The 24,261-nt window shown below is 37.5% G+C and overlaps 1 long non-coding RNA gene and 5 gene segments (V, D, J or C); 1 reads left to right on the top strand and 5 right to left on the bottom strand.

Annotated features, from left to right (window-relative positions):
* Positions 1-294: 294 nt before the first annotated feature.
* LOC127139299 (Ig heavy chain V region 5A-like) lies at positions 295-22,845 on the bottom strand. The segment is given in 3 exon segments: positions 295-687; positions 22,601-22,651; positions 22,743-22,845. Coding segments are annotated over 3 exon segments (405 nt in total).
* Positions 1,622-2,198, bottom strand: LOC108886234 (Ig heavy chain V region 6.96-like). The segment is given in 2 exon segments: positions 1,622-2,010; positions 2,100-2,198. Coding segments are annotated over 2 exon segments (423 nt in total).
* LOC127139305 (uncharacterized) lies at positions 4,591-11,739 on the top strand. The gene is made up of 3 exons (XR_007809468.1): positions 4,591-4,811; positions 11,179-11,250; positions 11,673-11,739. It is a non-coding gene; the product is annotated as an uncharacterized LOC127139305 (long non-coding RNA).
* On the bottom strand, positions 5,548-6,118 carry LOC108886233 (Ig heavy chain V region 6.96-like). The segment is given in 2 exon segments: positions 5,548-5,939; positions 6,030-6,118. Coding segments are annotated over 2 exon segments (426 nt in total).
* On the bottom strand, positions 6,842-7,532 carry LOC108886232 (Ig heavy chain V region 914-like). The segment is given in 2 exon segments: positions 6,842-7,360; positions 7,457-7,532. Coding segments are annotated over 2 exon segments (450 nt in total).
* Positions 13,138-13,687, bottom strand: LOC127139302 (immunoglobulin heavy variable 3-21-like). The segment is given in 2 exon segments: positions 13,138-13,466; positions 13,570-13,687. Coding segments are annotated over 2 exon segments (363 nt in total).
* Positions 22,846-24,261: the final 1,416 nt, after the last annotated feature.

Genomic DNA, 24,261 nt, shown 5'->3' with positions numbered 1-24,261 from the left:
ACACAAAAATTATTGTTATTGTTATTGTTATTGTTATTGTTATTGTTAGTAGGATTTCAGTAAAAATAAATTCAGAGTATTTAAACTGATGAAAACAGTTACTGTTAAACTAAAAAAAAAAGAATAATTTCAATAATTTCTCAAATGTAAAGACCATTTCATAATTTGATGTAATTTAATATCATCATGAAGGTGGATAAAAATGTTTAAAAATGTTAAAACAATATTTTTTCAGTCAATATACTGTTACACTACTTGAACCGATCAAAAGAGTTGCTGCCATTAAATTAAGACTCTCTGTTTTCCTCTTTACTGTAACAGTGAACTGGTGTGAAATCATTAGTGGTCTGAGGGCTCCTCCTCTGGTGGCTTCATGTTACAAGTGTTCAGGTACTGTGGGGATTTTGTTCAGGTCTACAGATGGTTTGTGTTGTTGTGTGTCTCTGGCACAGTAATACACAGCAGTGTCTTCAGGCTGCACATTCTGTCCATTTAGAGTCACTGTTTTGCTGGAAGAGTCTAAGTCGATACTGAACTTGTTCTTTAGTGAATCTTTGTAGTATGAGCTGCCTCCATCACGTCTGCTTCCAATCCACTCCAGTGTTTTCCCTGCAGGCTGTCTGATCCAAGCTGTGTGGTAGCTACCAACAGAATAAGAGACCTGACAGGTGATGATCAGACGTTGACCTGGCTGCACAGTCACAGAGGCTGGCTGTGTCAACTGTTCACACTTCACACCTGTGAAAACAGAAAATGATTTGTTACAAATTATAATTTTCTTCTTCAAAAGAAGAAATGTTGACTCTGACAAATCCAGAGAGACTTACAGGATCCAGCTGCCAACAGCAGCAGCAGAGCTACAGAAAACATGCTTGATGGTGAAACTGACGTGCTGTGAACTCCACTGACAGACTGATGTGAAGTTTTTATAGCTGAGTAACAAGGAAGGTCACTGAGTTTGCATAGAATCAAATATATTTATATCCAAATGTGTTGTGTTGAAACCCATTACATTCATTACTTTCTGGTATAATTGTGAACAATGTGGTGGTGGATTAGGAAAGTTATTACTACTCTTTATGGCTGTATTAACATGAAGCACCGCTGTTGGATAATCTTCACCACAAATAATGGAAAACATTCAGTAAATTTAAACAATAGTAACAATGATGATGTGCACCTTGTAAATGTAAATGTTACTTTATCTGTCATGTTTTCAGGCCGTATTTTGTTTTTCAAATTATTTTTTGTCTCAATTACCACATTTTCCCCTTATTTATTTATTACTGATTTTGAATACTAATTTTAGATTACACATCATGTCCAGATATTATTATGTCTCATTTGCAGAAACATGTAGTATTTGCAGTGCTTTTTTTTAGCAGCTTTGACCCTTTTTTTTTTCTTACTAATACACTTTATTTTGTTGTTGTTGTTGTTTTAATGTGTTTAATGTTTAACTATATTTCTCAAGAACAGTTTGCAGGAATTTGTATCACACAGACACCATGGTTATTTCCTGAAAAAATATATATGTGTAAAACAAAAATAGATTTATTCCTAATATTAAGATGTAATATATACTCAAATATTTGATGTACAATATATATTATAAGAAACACTGAATGATTTGGCTCTACCAGCCTGAAAGCTGAGTGCAGTAGGATTTTGTACAGCTGCTCATCAACTCCAGTCGCTGTGACTCTCGAGCACAATAATAAACAGCAGAATCTTCAGTCTTCAGACTGTTCATCTGCAGATACACCTGCTGTCTGCTGTCGTCTCTGGAGATGGTAAACCGGCCTTGGACTGACTGAGAGTAGTAGATGTAGCTGCCACCACTGTTACTGATAAAAGCAACCCACTCCAGTCCTTTTCCAGGAGCCTGTCTAATCCAGTGCATGCTGTAGTCACTGAATGTGAATCCAGAGCCTGTACAGGTCAGTGTGTGGGATTCTCCAGGTCTTTTAACCACTGGTTCAGATTCTGTCAGAGTCTGACCATCAACACCTGTCAAGACAAAAAACAAAACAGTAATTTGTTGTAAGTTGGTAATTTTTAGAAGACAAATTGAGATCAACATCAGTGAAAGTCTTCACCTGCCCAGCAGAGAGTTAAAAGCAGCAGTCCTGTCCTATAGTCCATCATGTTAAACTGTGTGTCCACTGTTCTCTGTCATCCTCTCTGCAGTCACATAAGTAGAGGTGAAAGACATCTGAGTTTTGCATTGACTCCTCCTTACAGGGAGGAGAGAAGTGGAGTGGACTTGAATCTGTTATTATAATTTGTGAAGAAATATTACTTTTCATATTTTGAGAAAACACACTATCATATCTAACATGAATCAATGATTTACATCATTAGACCTGGTGAAAACAGGAATTTCGGGTGGATTAGGAGAAATAAACCATCATCACTAGTTGTGTTCATGTCAGATAAGACCAAATAAATCACCTTTATTCTCTTTTGATTTTACTTCTGCTGCATAGACTTTATCATTTGATCAGTACAAGTAGGACTGACCTCTAGAGTTTTGAAAGAGAGACTGTAATTTTCTTATTTGTTCACTGAGCCACTGTGACGCAGCCTGATCAGCGGTTAGAAAACTAGAGAAGATTGTTATGTGGACTAGGGATGTTTCTCTGTACAGTCATGTCTGAAAAAACACTTTCATATGTATATCTCCTCTCAAATATAATTGTAAAAAAAAAATAGTATATAAATAAAATTTCTGGGTGATGGGTTAGTCTGTGTTTGTGTCTGTAGAATAAAAATGTTTGTTGGTCAGAGTTTGCTCCCTGACCCCCTGCAAAAAGAGTGTCTTCTTAAAAAGTCAAAGCAAAGACTGTAATCCTGTAAGGTAGTTGTGATTCGTCAGACCAGTAAAGATGAGTGCTGTACAGCTGCTCAACTAACTCCAGTCAGTGTGTCAATTGAGCACAATAATAAACAGCAGAATCTTCAGTCTTCAGACTGTTCATCTGCAGATACACCTGCTGTCTGCTGTTGTCTCTGGAGATGGTAAACCGGCCTTGGACTGACTGAGAGTACTGTTTGCTGCTGCCAGTTTTATGCCAGGCAAGCCACTCCAGTCCTTTTCCAGGAGGCTGTCTGACCCAGTTCATCCAGTAGCCACTGAATGTGAATGCAGAGACACACTGCACATCCTCTCACACTGCTGGAATAAGAGTTTCTACTGGCATCAGATAAGCCAACTCCTATCCATTCCAGTGGTTTTCCTGCAGGTTGTCTGATCCAGCTCATCACACAGCAGGCAAATGTGAAGCCAGATCCTCTGCAGGAGAGACTGAGAGTCTCCCCAGGTCTTTTCACCACTGAACTGGAAGAAATGGACTCCATTCTCTGACCTGTACAACCTGATGAGATGAAAGGAGAGAGAGACCACAGAACTAAGTGAGACAATCATCTGGGAGGTTTTCTGGTATCACTGACTGACCATCAGTCAATGTTGTCTGATAAAAGATGAAACATCAAGAAGCAGGAGAACTCACAGTTCAGAGAGAGAGCAACCAGCAGAAGAGTGAATGTGTTCATCATCCTGAGGCTGTGACCTCTGATGCTCCACACAAAGCACAAGACCAGTCAGCAGGACAGAAGTACACTGCACAGACTGAAGATTTGCATCAGGGTGTCATGAGGAGGGAGTGGCCCACAAACAAAAAGTCTGTTCTGGTTTGCTTGAATCATATCAAAAACAGGACATTTTCTAACACCACATTTTCTTATTTCTGTTCTGACAATGTATGATTTATAAAGACAAACACTCTCTGCCCCAAACTGCTAAATTAAAATACACTGAATAACAATATTCAATATAATACAATGCAATATAATAATATTGTCTTCAGTGTATTGATGAATGAGACTTTTGTTATATGAGAATTTTGTTATAAAATGTTTCATGCTTGTTTCTTTCATTACTGAATGTTTTCTGTATAAAGGCTGCTGAGTATTTGAGCAGGTTTTTGGTGGTCTGAATGTAACCAGATACACAGTAACAAACAAACTGAACATTTTTATTCTTAAACTCATTCTTCAATCTCTGATTCATGAAGTAGACACATTAACTTGGATGTTCAGTTATCAACATCACCACAACCTTGAATTTTTTAGTTTATTTTATGTGTTAAGTTAAAGAATTCAGCTGGTTGCAAATCCACTGACCACCATTTATGTAAGATAATTTTAATTCATTTCATAATTTGATTACCATTAGATTCATATATCCATATTATATTGTTTACACATTTACAGTGCTACACACATTACATTCAAAGTGAACTGGTGTGAAATCATTAGTGGTCTGAGGGCTCAGTTTTCAATGTGAAAACAATACTTTCAATATAGTCAATATAGTGTAACACTATTTGAACTGATCAAAACAGTTGCTGCCATTAAATTAAGACTCTTGCATAAAATCTGTTTTCCTCTTTACTGTAACAGTGAACTGGTGTGAAATCATTAGTGGTCTTAGGGCTCCTCCTCTGGTGGCTTCATGTTACAAGTGTTAAGGTACTAAGGGGTTTTTGTTCAGGTCCACAGATGGTTTGTGTTATTGTGACTCTCTGGCACAGTAATACACAGCAGAATCTTCAGGCTGCACATTTTGTCCATTTAGAGTCACTGTGTTTCTGGAAGAGTCAAAGCTGATACTGAACTTGTTCTTTAGTGAATTTTTGTAGTATGTGTCATATCCATCATATCCACTTCCAATCTACTCCAGTCCTTTCCCTGCAGGCTGTCTGACCCAAGATGTGCGAAAACTGCTAACAGAATAAGAGACCTGACAGGTGATGGTCAGACGTTGCCCTGGCTGCACAGTCACAGAGGCTGGCTGTGTCTGTTCACACTGTTCACACTTCACAGATGTTTTTAAAAATGAGGAAAGTGTTTTGTTATAAATGATCAAGTTATACAGCAAAAGAAGAAATGTTGACTGCAGGCTGCACATTCTGTCCATTTAGAGTCGCTGTGTTTCTGGACGTGTCTAAGTCAATACTGAACTTGTTCTTTAGTGAATCTTTGTAGAATGAATCTCCAGTATTTCTCATTCCAATCCACTCCAGTCCTTTCCCTGCAGGCTTTCTGATCCAAGCTGTATACCAGCTGCTAACAGAATAAGAGACCTGACAGGTGATGGTCAGACGTTGACCTGGCTGCACAGTCACAGAGGCTGGCTGTGTCAACTGTTCACACTTCACACCTATTAAAAAAAGAAAGAAAATGTTTTGTTAAATTATAATTTTCTTCAAGTTCATACATGAATCACTTTTTGATTCCATATAATCTTAAGACATTATTTTGTGCTATTTTGTAGAAATGTACTGTATTTGCAGTAGTTAGATTTCAGAAGTCATGCAGCTGTTTTTGAACAAATGATCTTTATTGTGTTTTTCTTTTAATGTTTACTATGTGCTTGATGTTTAGTTATATGATTTCTCAATAATTTGTGATGAAGAGAGAAATATATTTTTTTATCGGAAATATGTATTGTATATTATATATGACATTAATATTATGAAAATACTTAATGCCTGGGCTTCACCAGCCAGAAAGGTGAGTAAAGTAGGATTTTGTACAGCTGCTCAACCAACTCCAGTCACTGTGTATGTCTCGAGCACAATAATAAACAGCAGAATCTTCAGTCTTCAGACTGTTCATCTGCAGATACACCTGCTCTCTGCTGTTGTCTCTGGAGATGGTAAACCGGCCTTGGACTGACTGAGAGTAGTGAGTGGTGCTGCCATCACCACTACTGATAAAGGAAATCCACTCTGGTCCTTTTCGAGGAGCCTGTCTGACCCAGCCCATCCAGTGGTCACTGAATGTGAATCCAGAGCCTGTACAGGTCAGTCTGTGGGATTCTCCAGGTCTTTTAACCACTGGTTCAGATTGTGTCAGAGTCTGACCATCAACACCTGTCAAGACAAATTAATAATATAGTCAGATGTTTTAAGATGGTACATTTTTAAAGACAAGTTCAACTCAACATCAGTGAAAGTCTTCACCTGCCCAGCAGAGAGTTAGAAGCAGCAGTCCTGTCCTATAGTCCATCATGTTAAACTGTGTGTCCACTGTTCTCTGTCATCCTCTCTGCAGTCAGATAAGTAGAGGTGGAAGACATCTGAGTTTTGCATTGACTCCTCCTCACAGAGAGGAAACAGCTGGGTCTGACTTGGATTGTTATTAAATTGTTGATAAATGTCCTAATCAAGCAACTAAGGAGTGACATTTGATATATACAGATTCATGTTTACATGGATGAGTGGTTTACATAATTACCAGATGATAAATTGGTTTTATTTGGGGAAATAAACAATCCTCAGTCATTGTGTTTTCATTTCAGATAAAACAATCAAATCACCTTTGTTCTTTCATCATGTTACTTCTGCTGCACATAATTTATCATATTATCAGTATGAGTAGATCTGACCTCTACAGTTTTGAAAGAGAGACTGTAATTTTCCAGTTTCAGCACAAAGAAACACATGACATTTGTTTTAAAGTCCGTTCAATAGTCTGAACTCATTAAACTGTGGATTAAGATGATCCAACCTGCTTGTTGGTCTGAATAGACTGCCACTCCACATGGGGGACATATTAGCTCACTGCAATCACATTTAAATATTTGTTTATTTACTTACATTTCTTACATTTGAGACCCTATTGGACTATACTGTGTGTGTGTGTGTGTGTGTGTGTGTGTGTGTGTGTGTGTGTGTGTGTGTTGTTAAGAGGTGCACCAAACAGTGATGGTAAGAGAGAGAGAAACACATTTTGTATATCAAGTTTATTCTTTTCTTCTGATCTGTGTATCAGGACCAACATTTTAGTGCAGTCATTGTCTCTTGATCAGTATCTGCACCTTGACCTGATTTTGTGTTTTGCACCTAAATTAACAAATGCAATGATTTACAATAAGCCCAGGACATAAGCAGTCACCTGTGTAGTAGTTTGAATCTATCAGCACAATTAAGATGAGTACAGTAGGATTTTGTACAGCTGCTCAACCAACTCCAGTCACTGTGTGGCCATTGAGCACAATAATAAACAGCAGAATCTTCAGTCTTCAGACTGTTCATCTGCAGATACAGCTGCTGTCTGCTGTTGTCTCTGGAGATGGTAAACCGGCCTTGGACTGACTGAGAGTAGTATTTGCCACTGCCACTGCCACTATCAATATAAGCGATCCACTCCAGTCCTTTTCCAGGAGCCTGTCTGACCCAGTGCATCTCATGGCTGCTGAATGTGAATCCAGAGGCTGTACAGGTCAGTCTGTGGGATTCTCCGGGTCTTTTAACCACTGGTTCAGATTCTGGCAGAGTCTGACCATCAACACCTGTCCGGAGAATAAAATCATACAGAAAATAATGAAGAAATAAATTGTATTAATAAATTGAATATACATTAAACAGATTGTTCTGAAACTCTTCACCTGCCCAGCAGAGAGTTAAAAGCAGCAGTCCTCTCCTATAGTCCATCATGTTAAACTGTGTGTCCACTGTTCTCTGTCATCCTCTCTGCAGTCAGATAAGTAGAGGTGGAAGACATCTGAGTTTTGCATTGACTCCTCCTCACAGGGAGAAGAGAGGTGGATTCAGAGACCATCCTCTTGTCCATGATGACCAAGAGAATATTAATCTATGATGAGAGAGCAGTTTTCAGAAGTTGAATTTTTGACCTTATTCTTAGTATTTTAAAACAGATTTTTGGTTAAATTATATTGTTCATAAGGTTTAGTCACAAGAAAAATGCAGGAAAAAAGCTGAAAAAAAAAACGTCATAGAACTGAAACCTTGTAGAATGTCTGAGTTTCCCCTGGAAAAAAACACATACAATTCCTTTTGCTGTTACATAATAGTATTATTTTTACTGAAGCAACATCTTAATTTTGAAAGAAAAAAAACTTTAGGTGACATGATATGTTAACAATAAATCAACAAACTAAACTGAATTTAAATGTATCAAAATGAAGGTGAAATGATCAGGCTTTGTTCTTCATCTCACAGAAAGAGAAGGTGGAACTTCAGTCTCTGACAAACACTTGAATTGTCAATGAAAGCTGCTGGAAGAGTCTACATCGATACTGAATTTGCTCTTTAGTGAATCTTTGTAGTCTGTATTGTATACAGCAACTCTCCTTCCAATCCACTCCAGTCTTTTCCCTGCAGGCTGTCTGATTCAACCTGTCCAATACTCGCTAACAGAATAAGAGACCTGACAGGTGATGGTCAGACGTTGACCTGGCTGCACAGTCACAGAGGCTGGCTGTGTCAACTGTTCACACTTCACAGCTGTTAAAAAAGAAAATGTTTTGTTATAAATTATCATTTTCTTCTTCAAAAGAAGAAATGTTGACTCTGACAAATCCAGAGAGACTCACAGGATCCAGCTGCCAACAGCAGCAGCAGAGCTACAGAAAACATGGTTGATGGTGAAACTGACGTGCTGTGAACTCCACTGACAGTCTGATGTGAAGTTTTTATAGCTGAGTAACAAGGAAGGTCACTGAGTTTGCATAGAATCAAACATATGAAGCATCAGTGTTGGTCTGACTGGAGCCAATAGAAGGTTCGGTGTTATTATATCTGCAGAGTGAAAAGCTGCCAGGAAATCACCTCTGGTTTACATATGATATTTTAATTTACTTATTCTTAATTTATCTTTGACACTCTCTCACTTATAACATTTGCATTTCCAGACATGAATATACTGTCAGCTATATACTATTAATGTCTAGAGGTATTGTTTTGACAACAATTCAAATTTAAAAGATTATGTGACTGCAAACAATGATGATTACTATTACTACTCTTAATGTGACATTAACAAGAATCATGGACAATTGACATGATATTCACTATAATCAGCATTGCAGTAACAATGATGATGTGCACCCTTGGAAACAAAAGAATCAACTGCTGGGAATGTTAATGTTCTGTGAGCCACTGTTTTAAAATCAGTGATGTGAACTGTTTCCCTGGGAGAATTTCTTTTTCTGTCAACACCTCAACAACAGATTCATGATTGAATTCAAACATGAGAATAATACAAAATATAATGGCTTTTGTAGCCAAACGTAATTATTCAAAACATGCTGAATCATCTTTGCCCTTGTTAAGGGTGGAAATATTTTAACTATTTGAGTGTACAAGACCAGGTTTAGTTCAGTAAAGTGATTGCCCAATGCCACTCACCCCACCCCTCATTAATTTATTTATTTTTTTGTTGTTAAGAGTTTATAGTAATGCAGAGACCATGAATACTTTATTATTCAGAAGTATATGTAACATACAGAATATTAAACAACATACAGAAAAGGGGAAAATATATATTAATAGATAATATGAAAAAGGATTTTGTACAGCTGTTAAACCAACTATAGTCACTGTAAAGCACAATAATAAACAGCAGAATCTTCAGTCTTCAGACTGTCCATCTGCAGATACACCTGCTGTCTGCTGTTGTCTCTGGAGATGGTAAACCGGCCTTGGACTGACTGAGAGTAGTATTTGGTGCTGCCACCATTATTGATATAAGCGATCCACTCCAGTCCTTTTCTTGGAGCCTCTTGGATCCAGGCAACTTAACTCCAGAGGCCATACAGGTCAGTGTGTGGGATTCTCCAGGCCTTTTAAAAACTGATCCAGACTGAGTCAGACCATCAGAACCTACAGAAATTTAAACAGCTCATTAGGTTCTGTAATGAAGTCAGATTGTGTTTAGAGTTTTTATCAGAATGAATGATCTTACCTGTCCATTTAATTATCAGGATAACAAAAACAACTAGGTAATCAGGTCTGATTATTGTTAAAGCAAATTTAACAATTGACATCTGTTTGTATTTAATATTTTTTTGAATACTGTAAAGATGCTTGTCCTTCCACATGGAATACAGAATCACACCCAGAGAGCTTGCTGAGTTTTTGTGCAGGTCTGTTGGTGGTTTGTTTCACTGTGGGGAGACGTACACAGTAATAAACAGCTGTGTCCTCAGGCTGCAGATTCTGTCCTGTTATAGTCACAGAACTAGTGGTAGTGTATGTGTGATAAAGGAACTTGTTCTTCAGAGCGTTATTTTGGTTAAAGTCTCCTCCTCCCCACCGATGTATAATCCAGTCCATTTGTTTTCCTTCACGCTGTCTGATCCAACCTGTAGCATAGCTGTTATCAGTCAGAGAATAACCAGAGACCTGACAGGTGATGGTCAAAGACTGTCCAGGCTGCACAACCTTTGACTCTGGCTGGATGAGATCAATACTGTACACACCTGTGGAAACAGAAATCAATATTATCTCCATCATTCATCTGACTATTCAGTGTTTCTAATGTGTTTATTAGTGTGAATCCACTGAAAGCTCCTCACAGGATCCAGCTGCCAGCAGCAGTATCAGAGCTACAGAGAACATGGTTGATGTTGAAGCTGAACTGACGTGAGCTCTTCTGTCCTCTCACTGACACACACACACAATTCACTTCCTTATGAGGAAACACAAGAAAGAAAATTTACATACTATTTATAGTGAATCAGTGAACAAAATTCTATTAAAATGAATCAAAACAAAGATGAAATGAGAAAGAGAAGGTTGAACTTAAATCTCTGACATAAACATTTTGAATTTAAAATAATTGTGAAATTTTACATAATTTTATGTAATTTAACGTCATCATGAAGGTGGATAATGTTATAATGGTGTGCCTCAGTTTTCACTGAACAATACTTTTTCAATCAATATAGTGTAACACTATTTGAACCGATCAAAAGAGTTGCTGCCATTAAATTAATCTGTTTTCCTCTTTATTGTAACAGTGAACTGGTGTGAAATCATTAGTGGTCTGAGGGCTCCTCCTCTGGTGGCTTCATGTTACAAGTGTTCAGGTACTGAGGGGTTTTTGTTCAGATCTACAGATGGTTTGTGTTGTTGTGTGTCTCTGGCACAGTAATACACAGCAGTGTCTTCAGGCTGCACATTCTGTCCATTTAGAGTCACTGTGTTGCTGGAAGAGTCTAAGCTGATACTGAACTTGTTCTTTAGTGAGTCTTTGTAGAGTGTGGTGTATCCAACACGTGCACTACCAATCCACTCCATTTCTTTCCCTGCAGGTTGTCTGATCCAAACTGTGAAGTCACTGCTAACAGAATAAGAGACCTGACAGGTGATGGTCAGACGTTGACCTGGCTGCACAGTCACAGAGGCTGGCTGTGTCAACTGTTCACACTTCACACATGTTTTTAAAAAATGAGGAAAGTGTTTTGTTATAAATGATCAAGTTATACAGCAAAAGAAGAAATGTTGACTGCAGGCTGCACATTCTGTCCATTTAGAGTCGCTGTGTTTCTGGAAGAGTCTAAATCAATACTGAACTTGTTCTTTAGTGAATCTTTGTAGCGAGTGGTGCATCCAACACATGAGCTACCAATCCACTCCATTTCTTTCCCAGCAGGCTGTCTGATCCAATTTGTGCCGTAGTCGCTAACAGAATAAGAGAGCTGACAGGCGATGGTCAGACATTGACCTGGCTGCACAGTCACAGAGGCTGTCTGTGTCAACTGTTCACACATCTGTTAAAAAAAAGCTTTTGTTATAAATGATCAAGTTATACAGCAGAAGAAGAAATGTTGACTTTGACAAATCCAGAGAGACTCACAGGATCCAGCTGCCAACAGCAGCAGCAGAGCTACAGAAAACATGGTTGATGGTGAAACTGACGTGCTGTGAAACATCAGTGTTGGTCTGACTGGAGCCAATAGAAGAGTCTGTTCAGTGTTATCAGAAGCATGTTAAGGAAGCTTTTCTGGCACTAACCAAGGCAAAACAACACTTTCACTTTCTTCACATTCTTGAGGAAATCATCATTAAATTTCTATACTGTATGGATTTGCAGGTGGCAGTGTGTAATTCATGAGAAGAAGAACATCACCTACAGGTAAGGTAGTAAAGGACAGTGCTGCTGATACAAGAAAATATGTCATAAAAGATTTCTATTTTTATTATCCTAATTAGTAACCTTTTTTCACACTAACTCTGAACACACACTCACTTAAGTTGGACAGTCTCAGATATATCATGCTGCTGCTGTCATCTCTACTGATCTCTGCACATCCTCTCACACTGCTGGAATAAGTGTTTTTACTGGCATTTGGCAGACCCACTGGAGTCATACAAAAACTGTGCCTTCTGGCACAGTAATACACTGCTGTGTCCTCAGTCTTCAAACTGTTCATCTGTAGATAGACTTTACTGCTGGAGTCATCTCTGGAGATGGTGAATCTACCCTGGACTGACTGGGAGTAATAGATAGGAGAACTAGAGGTGCCAATATAAGCGATCCACTCTGGTCCTTTTCCAGGAGCCTGTCTGACCCAGACCATAGGTTGGCTGCTGAATGTGAATCCAGAGCCTGTACAGGTCAGTCTGTGGGATTCTCCAGGTCTTTTAACCACTGGTTCAGATTGTGTCAGAGTCTGACCATCAACACCTGACAGGAGAATAAAAAAACATAAAATGAAATAGGCGGACGAGAAAAAATAAATTAAAAAAAATAAATAAATAAAAGATAAAAATAAAAATGAAACTGGAGCCAATAGAAGAGTCTGTTTAGTGTCATCACATGCTTAATTAACCCTTTGAAACTGTTCCTGCATTCGTTTAATCTACTCATTTTTTCCAATAGTTTAAGTTTTATAACCATTTAATTGGAATCTGCTGTTTTGCTCCAGTGTTAAATGAAGAATCTGATTTAATATGTTGTGATTATTTGATGCAATGAAGTGTCAAAAAACAGGTGAGTGGTCACAGCTGGCAGTTAGTCATGTATCTGAGTGACTGGGCAAAGAATAAGGTCAAAAACTAGTGATAATATACGATTTTTTGAAAATGCAGCCAAATGCAAAGAATTTGTCTTCTTGCATGATAAATTTAATTTCTCTTTAATGATGTATAGGTTGTAACTTAATTCAACATTCAGTCAAATTAAATGAAATTGGTCTCGAATATTCAATCAATCACTCCTCAGAAGTTTCATCAAAATCAATATTAAAAGAAAGGTGACAGTGAAGAAAGTCACTGTGTCCTTTAAGCCTGTTGAATGGAGGAAGTAGTTTTTGTATGACTCTCCTATAACTGTCTCTCACTGTGTGTGTCTGGCACAGTAATACACTGCTGTGTCCTCAGTCTTCAAACTGTTCATCTGTAGATAGACTTTACTGCTGGAGTCATCTCTGGAGATGGTGAATCTACCCTGGACTGACTGGGAGTAATGGATATAAGAACTGCTTGTGTATATAAAAGCAATCCACTCTAGTCCTTTTCCAGGAGCCTGTCTGACCCAGTCCATGTGGTAGCCACTGAGTGTGAATCCAGAGGCTGTACAGGTCAGTCTGTGGGATTCTCCAGGTCTTTTAACCACTGGTTCAGATTCTGTCAGAGTCTGACCATCAACACCTGTCAAGAGGGAAAAGAAAATCAGTGTTTTTTAAATGCTGGAAATTTTTAAAGACAACTTCACCTCAACAATGATCAATGTATGATCAGTGAAAGTCTTCACCTGCCCAGCAGAGAGTTAAAAGCAGCAGTCCTGTCCTATAGTCCATCATGTTAAACTGTGTGTCCACTGTTCTCTGTCATCCTCTCTGCAGTCAGATAAGTAGAGGTGGAAGACATCTGAGTTTTGCATTGACTCCTCCTCACAGAGTATTCAGTTCTCTTCTGACACAAAATCTTGACAAAAACATAACATTAGGAGACATGACGTGCAGTATACCGTTCTCAAACCAAGCCGACAGGGTGAATTTCATAAAATCAATTGTTGAAACAAGAAGATTATTAATAACCTGTATGTGTCAAATGTATGTTTTATTCATTATTATTTAAATAGTAGCACGGTTTGATTATTTGTATGATAAAAAATATCTTGCAAGTAAATACATGTATTCAAATACAGAAAAACAAAGTCATCATAGATAAAAGGTGAGCGACAAGTAAGCAGTGCTAGAAAATGTTATGTTAAGTGTGAACAGATCAAAAATATCAATCAAAATGTGCTTCTGGTTATTTAGGATGTTGTTGGTGGTGGTTACTGTGTCACTCTGGACACAGTAATAAACAGCTGTGTCCTGAAGTTGTTTTTTTAAGAGCAAGTTTGATAAAAAAAAAAAAAAAAGCCACCTCCACCCCACATATGTCAAATCCAATCTACTGGTTTTCCTTCACACTGTCTACAGAGTGAAGCTTAAAAAGTTCCTTTCTCGTTTATGTCAGTGTTTACGGCATCAGATTTTAAGTCTGCTACTGCCCCCTGGAGGTTCTTCTGAAAAGTTGTTTGAGGTTTTTGTACAGCCTCTTTGCTCACTTTAACCAGTGTGTGTGTTTGGCACAGTAATACACAGCAGAGTCCTCTGGCTTTAAGTTGGACAGTCTCAGATGCACCATGCTGTTGCTGTCATCTCTACTGATCTCTGCACGTCCTCTCACACTGCTACTGTAAGCATTACTACTGGCAGGAATGTGGCCAACTCCTATCCATTCCAGTGGTTTTCCTGCAGGTTGTCTGATCCAGTTCATACCACAGCAGGTAAATGTGAAGCCAGATCCTCTGCAGGAGAGACTGAGCGTCTCCCCAGGCCTTTTCACCACTGAACTGGAAGGAATGGACTCCATCCTCTGACCTGTACAACCTGATGAGATGAAAGGAGAGAGAGACCACAGAACTAAGTGAGACAGTCATCTGGGAGGTTTTCTGGTATCACTGACTGACCATCAGTCAATGTTGTCTGATAAAAGATGAAACATCAAGAAGCAGGAGAACTCACAGAGCAGAGAGAGAGCAACCAGCATAAGAGTGAATGTGTTCATCATCCTGAGGCTGGAGATGTGACCTCTGATGCTCCACACAAAGCACAAGACCAGTCAGCAGGACAGAAGTACACTGCACAGACTGAAGATTTGCATCAGAATGTCATGAGGAGGGAGTGGCCCACAAACAAAAAGGCTGTTCTGGTTTGCTTGAATCATATCAAAAACAGGACATTTTCTAACAGTACATTTTCTTATTTCTGTTCTGACAATGTATGATTTATAAGACAAACACACTCTGCCCCAAACTGCTAAATTAAAATACACTGAATAACATCTTCTTCCTAACAGTGTATTGATGATTGAGACTTTTGTTGAAACAGAATTTTGTTATAAAATGCTTGATGCTTTTCATTAATTAATGTTTTCTGTATAGGCTGCTTGACAAGGTTTTTGGTGGTCTGAACGTGACCAGGTACACAGTAATACAAAAAAGTTAGGATTTTATCCTCCAACTCATTGGAATAGGAAGTGGAATGAAACATAAAGAAGACACATTAGCTTGCTACTTTCAGTCATTAACATCACCACAAATCCACTGAATCGCATTGAATGGGTAAATTAATGAATTTGGTGAATTTGGCATTTTTCAGAAATCATGACTAGTTAATGTCTTAGTTAGAGTTAAGAATCTATGTTATATTATTTCCACTATTTCAGTGTAAATTACATTCTATTGACATACTGTTAAAACATCTATTAACTTCTTCATTGCCAAAAGTGAACTGCTGTGAAATCATTAGTGGTCTGAGGGCTCCTCCTCTGGTGGCTTCGTGTTACAAGTGTTCAGGTACTGAGGGGTTTTTGTTCAGGTCTACAGATGGTTTGTGTTGTTGTGTGTCTCTGGCACAGTAATAGTGTAATAGTCCCAAACTGCTAAATTAAAATACACTGAATAACATCTTCTTCCTAACAGTGTATTGATGAATGGTTTTTGGTGGTCTGAATGTGACCAGGTACACAGTAACACATAGAAATTAGGGTTTTGTTCTTTAACTCATTGGAATAGGAAGTGAACCTGAATCATAAAGAAGACACATTAATTTGTACTTTCAGTTATTAACATCACCATGAACTTGATCAAGAATACATTCCTTGAAAATGCTGTTGCGATTTAGATAATGTCAATTTTACAGGAACACTGGATTACTTTATTAATAAGTTTAAATTCCAAACAACCAAAATATTAAAAAATAGTCTCTGAGCTTCATTTTTGTGACTTAATTGAAAATCAACTTGTTGCTAATCCATCACCACCAAAATATAATGACCTTGTAGGCAAACCTTACTATTCAAAATGTGCTGAATCATGTTTGCGCTTGTTTGCACTCACTGTGACTCTCGAGCACAATAATAAACAGCAGAATCTTCAGTCTTCAGACTGTTCATCTGCAGATACACCTGCTGTCTGCTGTCGTCTCTGGAGATGGTAAACCGGCCTTGGACTGACTGAGAGTAGTATTTGTCGCTACCACCATCACTGATATAAGCAATCCACTCCAGTCCTTTTCCAGGAGCTTGTCTGACCCAGTTCATAGCGTAGTCCCTGAATGTGAATTCAGATGTTGTACAGGTCAGTCTGTGGGATTATCCAGGCCTTTTAACCACTGGTTCAGATTCTGTCAGAGTCTGACCATCAACACCTGTCAGAGACCAGAGACAATAAGCATGCTATAAGTTAGTAACTTGTAGAACATAAATTCAGCTCAATAACAGTGAAAGTCTTCACCTGCCCAGCAGAGAGTTAAAAGCAGCAGTCCTGTCCTATAGTCCATCATGTTAAACTGTGTGTCCACTGTCATCCTCTGTCATCCTCTCTGCATTCAGATAAGTAGAGGTGGAAGACATCTGAGTATTATTGATATAAGCAATCCCCTCCAGTCCTTTTCCAGGAGCCTGTCTGATCCAGCCCATCCAGTAGCCACTGAATGTGAATTCAGATGTTGTACAGGTCAGTGTGTGGGATTCTCCAGGTCTTTTAACCACTGGTTCAGACTCAGTCAGTGTTTAACTGTCAAAAGCTATAGAAATTTAAACAGAAATTACAGAAGTCCTGTAGTGAAGCCAGACTGTTGATGTTTATCAGAAATACGATTCATGTTCTTACCTGTCCAGTTACTTAAAAGATACAACTAAATAATCAAGTCTGATAATTGTTAAAGCAATAAAACATGCAAGCAATAAACACACCACATCTCACACATCATGTTGATGATTGTTATTATATTTCATTATCAAAGTCTTTCATATTCATGATCACGTTTCTCATAATGAAGAAACTCATCATAACACATGTTGCCTGTCTGTTATTCAAATATTGTTGAGATTCATTCATACATTCTGCTCAGTGGCTGGAAAATTCATTTATCACTCAGTAATTCAGTAATCAGTGATTAACCAGCATCAGTAATCATCACATTGTTGTAGGAGGTCACACTCTGAGTGACCTCTGATGCTCCACTCAGAGTACAAAAGTCCCAAAGCACAAGACTGCAGTCAGCAGTAGTGTGTCCATTTAGAGTCACTGTTTTGCTGGAAGAGTCTGTTCACACTTCACACCTGTGAAAAGGTAAGGAAAAAGTTTTCTAATAAATTATCAAGTTATACAACAAAAGAAGAAATGTTGACCTGGCTGCACAGTCACAGAGGCTGGCTGTGTCAACTGTTCACACTTCACACCTGTGGAGGAAAACATGTTGAATATTGAATCAGTGTAATGACAGTGAACAGTCAGTGAGCTGTGATCATACTGTCAGTGTCTCTGCCTCACTGAGACTCACAGAATCCAGCAGCAGCAAAGCTACAGAGAACATGGTTGGCATTGAAGGTGATCTGATGGGAGTTTCTCTTCTTCTGCTGCAACTGACAACTGATATAAACTCTTTATTGCAGACTGTGAGGAAGTTCACTTGCAAGTGTGATGACTAACTGCTTTGTCATTTCTGATATGCTGCTGCCCCCTGTGGGTCACACATTATTTGAGGTTTTTGTACAGCCTCTCTGCTCACTTTAACCAGTGTGTGTATCTTGCACAGTAATACACAGCAGAGTCCTCTGGCTTTAGGTTGGACAGTCTGAGATTCACCATGCTGTTGCTATTGTCTCTGGTGATTTCTATACGTCCTTGCTCACTGCTGGCATAAACAGTTTTACTTGCATCATAGTAAATAAGCCCCATCCATTCCAGAGCTTTTCCTGCAGGCTGTCTGATCCAGTGCATCCCATGCTGACTGAAAGTAAATCCAGTTCCCCTGCAGGAAAGACTGAGGGCTTCCTGTGGTGGGACTGCAAGAGGAATAAATGCCTGAACATTAAAACATGCATTTTTGATGGGTACTTACAGGGCAGACAGAGCACTGTCAGCAGAATACACAGTTTGTCCATCTTCTTGAGACTAAAGATGAGAACACACTTGCTTCATGCTAAACAAGAAGACAGAGAGGGCAGAAGTATACCCTCTGAAAAATCTAGATTTGCATCAGGATTTTACAAGGAAGGGGCAAATTTTTTTGGTTCAAATATCATCCGAATTTCATGCTTTTTCAGTTTCCCTCACAACCATGGACACACTTTCTGCAACACTTTGTGCTTTTGATTCTTAGCTGCTGAAATTACTCAATTGTTAAAATCCTGAAAATTCCACCTGAAAATTCAAATTATATCAGTCAATGTATATCTTTTTTTAAAAATCATTTTTACAATGCTTCCTCTGTTGTTCCAGTCTCAACAAGTTCATCAGGCATGTCTGAAAAAAGAGTAAGTAACCCTAAGTTGTGGCCAAAAACTACAGTAACACACAGAAAAAGCCAACACCACCTTTTAATTGGATTGAAGATGAAATGTTCTTGGCCTTCTTTAATTTTGCCTGCCCAAAAATACACAGAGCCCATTTTTTTCTGTTATGTCTCTCTCCTGAGACCTGATTTTTATGTCTTCAAACAATTACTATATTTATTTTGTGCTTTTTCATTCATTATGTGTTTAGGTGGTGGCTTTTGAATCATAACTTAGTAATTACAATTTCCTCTCCACATTTTGGTTAAAATCCAAAACAATGAGGAAGACACAAACCACAACCTCATTTCTGATCTGCTGCTGCCTCCTGTAGGTCATGGTAAACCTAAAGTATTTGAGGGTTTTGCACAGCCTCACTATTTACTTCAAACATTTTGTTCATCTGGCACAATAATACACAGCAGAGTCCTCTGGCTTTAGGTTGGACAGTGTCAGATACACCATGCTGTTGTTATTGTCTCTCGTGATTTCTGTATGTCCTTGCACACTGCTGGCATAAGCAGTTTTACTTCAATCAAAGTAAATAAACCTCGTCAGTTCCAAAGATTTTCCTGCAGGCTGTCTCATCTAATGCATTCCATGCCAACTGAAAGTAAATCCAGTACCCTGCAGGAAAGACTGAGGGCTTCCTGAGGCCTCCTCTGTGCCAACGTGGAGGGAATGGACTCCAGAGCTCCAGATTTTTCTCTTACATATCAAGAGCTAAATGTGATTTTAAATGCATGTGGTGAATTTGATCTGTCTGTATGTGGTGTATGTATATGAACAGAATCAATGCTGTTATGTAAAAAGATATGAAAAGTGATTTCATGGTATTATCTGATATCCTGCTCACGATGTCAGATAATGCCGATCCTGTTTATATACAGCACATAGACCAGATTCGCTACATGTGAAATTAATTTTCACTGAATATGTTGTGTGTGAACAGACTGGTCACACACAACATGTGTTTGTGGGCTTCTCATGCAATACAACAAACAAAATGTGATGCTTGCATGTACATTTGAGAATATCTTCTTAAATTGCGCATGACCTTTAATTTTGCCAGAGCATATATGGTTATGTAATAGGCTTATGATGTACATTTTCATTGTGAGCATGCATTATAACTGCTGCAGTCATTCAATAATAATCAGACTTGCATGATGAGATTGACCATGCTGACAAATCCATTCATTTAGATTACTATTAAATTAATCAAAACATAACTATGCTCTTCTTTTTACACATTTTTAAAAACTGATTATACGTATTATGTACTTAATGCATTTGATTTGCAGTCTTTCTAATACTGGACTCTTTTCAGTATCCACATTTCCATCTGTTTTATTTTATTCTGTTTTGTGTAATTTACCAGTAAGAGATAGAGAGCTTTATTCTGCCAGTCATTTACTCATTAGCACCATGTGAAAGGATGGAGTCAACAAACTGAAAACAGTAAACACATATGTGTGTGTGTGTGTGTGTGTGTGTGTGTGTGTGTGTGTGTGTGTGTGTGTGTGTGTGTGTATGTGTGTGTGTGAACAGTATGTAGTATTATAACATTTCTTATTATAGTAAAATTTATATATGAAATCTAGATATGTTAAATAATAATAAGAAAAAAATGCTATTAAAATCAACCCCAATCTTTAACTGTGTGTATAAAATTGTGTATATGTGCAGCATTAAACCCATCTTTCTTTTCTAGACCAACGCTGCAGAGATAATCCATAAGAGACCTCGTCCCTCCTCTCTGGCATACACAGACCTCTACTCATCACGGTTTACACACACACACACACGCGCTGGCACTGAGAAAAGAAATCAAATGATACAGCACCACATAACACAGTGAATTTTATTTTTAGAACAAAGGAGTTCACAAACACAAGTAGTCTGTAGTCTGAAACAAGCCTGCATCTTTCTTAGAGGAGGAACAAGGAGACAAGTAAGTTAATATGTTTTTTGACTATTTTATTTATTTTAAGTTTCCAGAATGATATGTAATGATATTATTATTATTATTGTTGTTGTTGTTGTTGTTGTTGTTATTGTTATTATTATTATTATTATCTTTCTTATTGGTTTACCAGGGATATAAATCTTACTTTCATCACTTAATCATTTATGAAATAAATATAGTTTTGTGGGTTGTTGGGTTTTTTAATTTTTCTTATTGCTGTTGCTGTTTGTTTGTTTGTTCTATGTTCATTTTTATATAGTGTTATAGAGGTGGGAGGGCAAACATATTTACATGGGTTGCATTCTGCACTCATCACTTATGAAATATTTTGACCAGTTTATAGGAAATTTACAGGAAATCTGTTCTGATGTAATCTATATACAGTTTATGATGTAATCCCAAAATGCACACACTGTATTTGTGATCTGGGATCAATTGGATAAAGATACTTGAAGGTTTAACATCTTAAGCAAGGACTAACAGATGACACAGACTCCGTCAGTGAATTCAAGTATCCATCCTCATGTAAAAACATATTAACAGATTTTAGATGTGTACAAACAGAAACAGGTTCAGAGATTGTCACCAATCATGGACTACACAAAAATACTGTACACATTAAGATATATATTAATCTGAAACCTTAGGCTGATTCATGTATATTGTAATAACAATAGTCCAGGATTTTACCCATCAACAGTATAGCCAAAAGCAGGGGAAAAAAGTAAAGTAAGTAAAGTAAGTTTAAACAAATGTGTTTCAGGAATAAAAGTTACTAAGTGGGTTTACTTGAAACTTTTTTTAAGACATAAAATACTGTAAGGTCATATAGGCAACAATATTTCAGGGGCACAAAAATTAAAAGCCTATGCAAAATGATAAATAGCTTAATGTCAGGGGGCACAGTGAAAATAACAAATTTTATCAGAGAATATAACATGGATAATGTTGAACAAAGGTACAATTAAGTGCATCACATTACATAATTTAATGAAACTGGTAAAAAAATAAATAGATAAATAAATAATAAAATAAAATAAAATAAACTGTTGTAAAAGAACCAACATATAATAGTCCAGAATTACACAGAAAATATAAAGACATGCTAAGTTTAAATATCTGTATTTCCCATTAACACTAATTTACCGTCTCAAAAAACAATTCAATACATTCATTTTTTAAATAAGTTAAATGGACAATTCCAAATTGTATACACACACATATATATGTTCATACAATTAGGGATGCTCCAATACCACTTTTTTCCAAACCGATACGATACAGATACTTGGATCTGAGTACTTGCCGATACCGAGTACTGATACGAGTACTTATTAATGCCATTACACTTCGTACATTTACTTGAAAACGTGTTTTATTTTCATCAGATATTGTTTCATTCTCTGGCTGTAAGAAATTGCTGTGACTGACATTTGAACATTCCATTATATATGGCACTGTCACACATTTAACTCAAACAGAAGTACTGTTAAAGTACTGTTATTCACATTTTAGCATTCAACTGCATCTTTTTTTAACAAACAGAATATCTTCAAGGCAGGAGTAGGCTAAGGCGGAATGTTTAAAATGTCCAACTATTTTCCGTCCGAGTGCCACAGCATTACTTGTTTTCCCTGAGGGAGTCATCCCAAGGGATCAATAAAGTCTAGTCTAAGTCTAAGCATCAGCCACGGTCCTCTGGTGGCTTCGTGTTACAAGTGTTCAGGCACTGAGGGGTTTTTGTTCAGGTCTACAGATGGTTTGTGTTGTTGTGTGCATCTTTGGCACAGTAATACACAGCAGTGTCTTCAGGCTGCACATTCTGTCCATTGAGAGTCACTGTGTCGCTGGAAGAGTCTGTGTTGATACTGAACTTGTTTAGTGAATCTTTGCAGTCCTTTCCCTGCAGGCTGTCTGATCCAAGCTGTGAAGTAGCTGCTAACAGAATAAGAGACCTGACAGGTGATGGTCAGACGTTGACCTGGCTGCACAGTCACAGAGGCTGGCTGTGTCAACTGTTCACAATTCACACCTGTAAAGGAAAACAAAAATGTTTTGTGACCAATTTCAAGTTGTACAGCAAAAGAAGAAATACTGACTACGATAAATCCAGAGAGACTCACAGGATCCAGCTGCCAACAGCAGCAGCAGAGCTACAGAAAACATGGTTGATGGTGAAACTGACGTGCTGTGAACTCCACTGACAGTCTGATGTGAAGTTTTTATAGCTGAGTAATAAGGAAGGTCACTGAGTTTGCACAGAATCAAACATATGAAGCATCAGTGTTGGTCTGCCTGAAGCCAATAGAAGGGTCTGTTCAGTGTTTATATATGCAGAATAAAAATATGCCTTGAAATGGCTTGTTTTACATATGATATTTTGATTTTGATTACTAATTGAATTGTAACATTTTGAAAATGTCCCTGCAGTTAATGAAACAACTGTTAACTTTAGTTTGGCTTTAAACTATTTATGCTTAAATGTACTGCATTAACAACAGTTCAATACTAAACTATTTTGTATATTCTTGTATAACTACAAACAATAAGGACCTTTTTCCATTAAAATAAACCAAATTGAAACAGAAAGTGAGGTAATTGCAAGATGTAAGTTTTTTGGATACTGCTTGGATACTGAAACCTGTGTGACAATATCCACTCAAGTTGATTAGCATAAGACAAAAAATTGTATCAGTGCAAAATAGTTTTAGCTGGTTTAGTTTTTAAATATGCAAACCTGCTCTTATTTCTTATCACATAACATACAATAAAAGCTGAATAGTAAGATGATATTTCAGACATGAGATTAACACTGCTCTACAGATTTGGATTATTATTATTTGTATGAAATGTTATAAATTATGTGAAACATTAATCACCTCAGCAGGCAAAAGAATATACTTGATCGATTGTCTCTGTAGGGCAGACTGCAGATGGAAAAAAGCTCTAATTTCACTCTGATCCTCTGCAGATTAAGCAAAGACTTATAAATGTAGATTAGAGATCAAAAACATTTAGCAATGCAGTTGGTGTTTGTAGCTTTGTGACTTCACTATTTGAGAAGTGTTTTTTAATAAATCAGTTGAGGGACTTTTATCCTCAAAATGTAGCTTTAAATCCCAAATAAAATTTCACTGGTTCCAAACAGATGCTTAAGTGTGAAGACATTTTTTCATTCTTAAAGTAAGGATCAGTCTTGTGACTGGGGCCTGATGAGTACTGTAGGATGTTGTACAGCTCCTCTAGAGGAAAACAGCTACACAGGAACTGAAACCTTTTCCTTTTTTCTTTTTTTATGCATTAGTTACAGGTTTAATATGTAGAATAGAATAATTTTAAAAAGTGACAAACTGGAAGAAATGTCATTTTCTCAAACTGTTATTTTTCACATATTGTTTTAGACATTTCTCTGAAATTAAAAGATGACAGTTATTACTTTAGTGCCACTGAAGATGAAAAACTTTTTATATGAAATTTTTATCTCCATACAAAAGATATCTAAAATTTAGTTTTTGTGTTTGTTTGATTTTTGTAAAACCTTAAGTTGACTAGAGTGTCATTGTCAATCTCCACTTTATAAATCACTGCTGTCTTCTCTCAGACAAGGTGGCATTATGTTATAATGCAGTTGTCCTGCATTGT

This window comes from Lates calcarifer, unplaced genomic scaffold, assembly GCF_001640805.2.
Source record: "Lates calcarifer isolate ASB-BC8 unplaced genomic scaffold, TLL_Latcal_v3 _unitig_10_quiver_990, whole genome shotgun sequence".
NCBI classification, from domain to species: Eukaryota; Metazoa; Chordata; class Actinopteri; family Centropomidae; genus Lates; species Lates calcarifer.
Note: the sequence above shows the minus strand (reverse complement) of the source record. Positions and strands in the feature narration are given on the sequence as shown.